A 5,667-nucleotide genomic window follows, 5' to 3' on the forward strand; every position below is an offset into this window, starting at 1 on the left:
GTCAATATTGAAAATGACACCAAGGGTTCCTGACTGTCAGTAGGCTATCTGATGAGTTGGAAATGAGAGCGGGTTGGTCAGGATGTATATATGGCGACAATACCAAAAGTTTTCAAGGTTTAAACACCAGGATTCTTTCTCAGAGTGGGCAATTGTAAAAATGCTTTTCTGATTCAATGATTGGATTTAAGTCAGTACATGATGCAGTGTTAGTGTTTTGATGTAATCCTTTTGTATTTCTCCAGATTTATAAGGAAGAGAGAATCCTATAATGTCTTGCCAGTCAACAATAAATGTAGCACAAAGCAGTGCTAACAGGAAGCCAAATATATTAAGTGCATTTGCTGCATATGCTGAAGTTGGAGGAAGTAAGGGAAAATAGAGGTCTTTTAAAAACCAGAGAAATGAATAGTATGGTATATATATCACAGCTGACCATGAAGCATTGCTCAGAGACAGTCCAAGGTAATGGTTATCTATGACATTGACAAACATATAATGATTGGAGAATGACATACTACCTTTGAGTGTATTTGTCTGTCGTATTCTGGGAGGTAAGAAGGCTACATTACTAATCTGCAAATGTGGAAAGATGTGTTAACAGATAGCGGGGAAAATTAAAGTTGCTGTATAACTCAGACTCTTTACAGCTCTGTCAATTATCCACTTGGGATCATGCTTTATTTTATTCCCTGCATGCACCTCTCTGATCTCTCAGTGTCTTTGAGAACTCCGTACTTGTCATCTGCCCTGTCCCATGTAGAGGGACACTTTAGGACATGGCTGGAACAAAACCTTCAGGGGTATTTGTTCTTCACATTGCGTACCTCTTTTGTGGCATTGCCCTTTGCTTGGTGAGAAATTGGTTTAATTTGTTAATATACTCTCGTATGATAATTAGAATTTTTTATTTTAATGCATTTGCAAATTAATAACATTTACATTTTAATTCTCTTTTGTTTAGCCCCTAGCAAAAGTGTCAGGTATGGGATTTTTTTCAAGCAAGACATAGACTACACTTTGTATTGACACTTTGGATTTAAAACTTTATTTACATTTGTTTTTATATCCATTTACACAGACTATGATGTGGATGGTGGACGGGACCTTGACATTTTCGACATCAATGAAGGTATGCAGACATTTTTTATCCTCACGTCTCCAGATTACTATTCAGTAACCATTTTAAACCGTATTTTCCCCGTGCTTGATCTTCCTAGAGGCAGGGTTGAATCTGGTAGAGGGGGACATAGTGCTTGATGAGGTAAGTTCATTTAACTGCTTTTAATTTTCACCTGCAGAATTGCCTTTTCTGAAACAGAGCTTAACCTTGACTCATGTCGTTCCTGTCTTTTAATGACCGCCTCAGAGGCAAACTCGTAATTCCATAATAGGCGATGAGTACAGGTGGCCAAAGACGATCCCATACTACATGGAAGACGACTTAGGTAAGAGTTCCTGTTAGAGCCTGGATTTGGAAAAGGTTTCCACTTGTACATTCATGTTTTTTTATAAGGTAAATGGATTGATTTATACAATATATTCACCTATATTAGTCTTGTGTTGAGATTTGGTTGAAAGTTATTAAGTACAAGTACTGTTAAAAACTACCCGACACTATATAAAGCAGTTATATTAGCTCAACCTTGACCAACTGTGATATTAAGTATGCTTTTATGTAAATGCATCGATGATGATAATAATGATGATCCAATTATAGAAGGATATAACACTGACAGGAAACTTTGTGCATAATAATACTTACATTTTTTTGCTAATACTTTTGTTCTTGCAGGACTTGCCCTTGAATCATTAGTAGTCATAGTGCAATTACAAGTGACCTAAAATATGAGTCACTATGAAGTGCAATAAACTGTACATATGCATAATAATATACAGTAAATGTGTTAATTCATAGCCCATATAACAAATTGAACATTAAATATTGTCTTATTTGGTGTAAAAATAACACTTTATTGTCATGTCACTTTCATAAAATATTCAATCTCAGTAGATATTGGCCTCAAATTATGCGAAAAGACCTTTAAAATATTTTTTTAGAGGAAAAAATGTAGGTAATTTCTACAATTCTTCTTCTTTTTTTTAACACAAACAGCAGTGGTGTCTGTGGGACCTTTAACAGTGGGGGAGAAAAGCCAATGACTGAACAAGCAGAAACATGAAAACAGACTGATATTTTTGTTACTGTCCATCTTGCATTACCTAAAACTTCTACTCAGAGTTGTCAGTTGAGAACTCAGGTTGGACATGTGCACCTCTGGGTGTATACTGCATGTTTGATGTTCGGTTATTTACATTCTATGCAGTGAGTTAGACACTTGATCCCTATAGGAGTAATCTTGAACGTTAACTGCTATAAATATTTGATCAGAGGCTTTTTTTTATTCAGAAGACATATTTCACCATCTTTAACAGAATCTATATACCTTCTTTTCTGCAGAGATCAATGCTAAAGGTGTGATTCTGAAGGCCTTTGAGCAGTACCGGCTCAAGACCTGCATAGACTTCAAACCTTGGAACGGAGAAGCAAACTACATTTCCATCTTTAAAGGGGGCGGGTAAGTTCAAATGAAATTTTATCATTTTATGGTCTTCAGATGGCAGTCCTCAAAGTGATATTCATAAAAGCCTTGCTTTTACCCCAACAGCTGTTTCTCCTCTGTGGGAAACCGGCAAGTAGGGAAGCAGAGATTGTCAATTGGGAGCAACTGTGACCGCATCGCTACCATTGAACACGAGTTCCTTCATGCTCTTGGTTTCTGGCATGAGCAGTCCAGGGCAGACCGCAATGATTATGTTAACATCATGTGGGACCGCATCTCCGAGGGTAATGAACCTGCCACTGCTATGCTGCAGACTCAATTATAATCAATTTAAACATTGCCCATTCATGCTCCCACAAATAATTTATGAATTTATGTAATGTCTACTTCATGGAATGATGACGTGAATAATAGATTTGTATGATTGAGATGGAGTGTAAAGTAGCTTTTATAAATTACATTTTAAAAAGCTTTTCACAGAATGTAAATTCTAATGAAATAGTAAAATCACTTTAGTTCATGTAATGTTTGCTAGGTTTGTTGTGTAGGACTTCATGCAACAGCTGACTTATTGCTTGTGTGATAAGCATGTGTTAAGATAAGAAAGCATTGTCATCTCCTTAAGGAATATCACATTTGGCATCTTATCTGCATTGACCTATGCCCTTCAAATGAATAAATTTGATATGATATCAAAGTCTGTCATTAATGTACTGTGTACTTTGATATGTCAGCAATATATTTGTCAAGTCTGTAAAACAATTGTCAGTAACTGATAAGCAACTTTTTGTAGTGATTCTAACAATCATCCCTTAAAATCCTCCCCCACATTTGGAGGATGGAATGAGACATTGTAATGATAATGAACTGCACTGACACCTTTATTTATGTTTGATTTACAGGTAAAGAACACAACTTCAACACCTACGACGACACCACCTCCAGCTCTTTGGGCGTGCCCTATGACTACGGCTCCATGATGCACTACAGTAAAAATGCCTTCCGCAACGGCACCGAGCCCACCATCGTCACCAAGATCCCTGCTTTCAGTGATGTCATTGGCCAGCGTATGGAGTTCAGTGACAGTGACCTGCTCAAGCTGCACCGCCTCTATAACTGCAGTAAGAGTCAACAACCGAGCAGGGTTTTATTATCTGCAAAATAACTGTTGTGTCAGCTTGTACCAGCATCGTTCTTACTAATGTTGATATCAGCTGTCAATTAGATGGTTTATCTACTGAATTCTTTCCAAATGGAAATGTGTGGATAAGCAAAACACTGTTCTTACTGCATAGTCAATCAGTTTATAGCAGTTCAAAGTCCAACGTCTATATATCTGTGCGTTTATGGAATGTCTTCCAGCCCAGAGTACCACGTTCCTGGACTCGTGTGACTTTGAACGTGAGAACATCTGTGGTATGATCCAGGGACAAGGGGATGTGGCAGACTGGGTAAGGGTTGCCCAAGCTGACGGAGGGCCCAGCACTGATTACTCCAACATGGGCAAATGCACTGGTGAGAATTATCTTGCAAGAATATTTCGTACATGACATATAGTGCAGATGCACATCTCGGCATTAAAGGATTAGTTAACATTTGGTTCAAGTCTGTCTTAAAACAACAGCCCACATGTACATTGAAAATGTTTTTGGTCAGTACACTTGGTACTCTTCTCCATACTGAGCCTGGAAAAAACAACTTTTAAATACAATTCCAATGTAGGTAGACAAAAACAGATACAGTCTATTTAACATGAAATTCCCTCGTTGTGTTATTAGCCCTCCACCAGTGCTAAGCAAGAAAACAGAGAGAGACTTTCATACTAAAAGACCCTAACTTGATTTGTTTAACTAGGTCAGTTAAAGCCTCGTTAAACTTCACCACTGAACTTTGACATGGCTCTTAAAACAAGGACTGTGGATTTAGTCCCCCATCTCCTACGTTCAATAAGCATTAGGAGAGGATCTCTTACAGCCAGTATGGACAGAACAATAACAGCGACCAGAAACTATTTCAACATTTAGGCATATAAGGGTTGTTTATAAGATAGAGTTGTAAAATGTGAACCTACCTTTTAATCATCGCTTTATGATAGTTTGGCCTTTGTAACTATCTCTCTTATCATCCAGTGAGCGTTCAAATAGTGCTTAAGTATTGACAATATTAATCAAGTTGAATTCTGATCTTTAGGCTCAGGGTATTTCATGCACTTCAGCACTGGTACAGCCAACACTGGGGACACTGCTCTGCTGGAGAGCAGGCTCCTTTACCCCAAAAGAGGATATCAGTGTCTGCAGTTCTTCTACTACAACAGCGCCGGCTCCAGCGACTCACTGAAAATCTATGTCAGAGAATATGACAATGCTAACCCCAATGGAAAAATGCGCTTTATAAAGACCATAGATGGTGACTATTATTACATTCTACAACTGTTCAACATCTAATGTTACAGTTTTGCTTGTCGAATATTGCCCTTGTGAATGTTCTGTTCAATAACTCCAATGTTTTCAACAGGATCCCCTCAGAAGCAGTGGCAACTGCACCACGTGAGTCTAGACGTCAAAACAAAATTCCGCGTCCTGTTTCAGGGAACCAAAGAGGGTTCTGGGCCCTCGACAGGGGGACTGTCCCTGGATGACATCAACCTTTCTGAGACCACCTGCCCAGAGTTTATATGGCGAGTGGAAAACTTTACTAACGTTATGGAAACCACGGCAACAAACACATCTATCTTCAGCCCCCCATTCACCTCTAAGGAGGGTTACACCTTCCAGATGGAGCTGTACCCCAGCGGTAAGGCAGACTACCCTGGTGAGTTGTCGGCCTATGCTCATCTGGTAGCCCGAGATGGGGACATCGGACAGAAATGGCCATGCCCCTGGAAACAGATAACCATGATGCTGATGGACCAACACCCACACATCCAAAAGCGCATGTCCAACCAGCGCAGTGTCACCACTGACCCAAACATGAAGGCAACAGGTGCAGCTTCTTTCACTGTCAAAAAGATTGAAATGGTTATTCTTTACATAAAAAAAAAAAATCTTGACAATACTATATTTACACACCTTTTCATCATCCTTCAGGCTCAGACAGATATTTC

General features: G+C 38.9%; 1 protein-coding gene across 1 annotated transcript in view; it reads left to right on the top strand.

Moving 5' to 3' along the window:
- Positions 1–779: 779 nt before the first annotated feature.
- Positions 780–5,667, top strand: part of LOC129088828 (meprin A subunit beta-like) — an 8,990-nt gene continuing 4,102 nt past the window's right edge. The window contains exons 1-12 of the mRNA XM_054596061.1: positions 780–854; positions 965–983; positions 1,082–1,132; positions 1,221–1,264; positions 1,370–1,448; positions 2,462–2,579; positions 2,670–2,848; positions 3,467–3,685; positions 3,927–4,079; positions 4,755–4,970; positions 5,079–5,546; positions 5,651–5,667. The exon at positions 5,651–5,667 is cut by the window's right edge and continues 163 nt beyond it. Coding sequence (XP_054452036.1) covers positions 780–854; positions 965–983; positions 1,082–1,132; positions 1,221–1,264; positions 1,370–1,448; positions 2,462–2,579; positions 2,670–2,848; positions 3,467–3,685; positions 3,927–4,079; positions 4,755–4,970; positions 5,079–5,546; positions 5,651–5,667 — 1,638 coding nt within the window. The remainder of the gene's footprint in view (positions 855–964; positions 984–1,081; positions 1,133–1,220; positions 1,265–1,369; positions 1,449–2,461; positions 2,580–2,669; positions 2,849–3,466; positions 3,686–3,926; positions 4,080–4,754; positions 4,971–5,078; positions 5,547–5,650) is intronic.

This window comes from Anoplopoma fimbria, chromosome 3 (assembly GCF_027596085.1).
Source record: "Anoplopoma fimbria isolate UVic2021 breed Golden Eagle Sablefish chromosome 3, Afim_UVic_2022, whole genome shotgun sequence".
NCBI lineage: Eukaryota > Metazoa > Chordata > Actinopteri > Perciformes > Anoplopomatidae > Anoplopoma > Anoplopoma fimbria.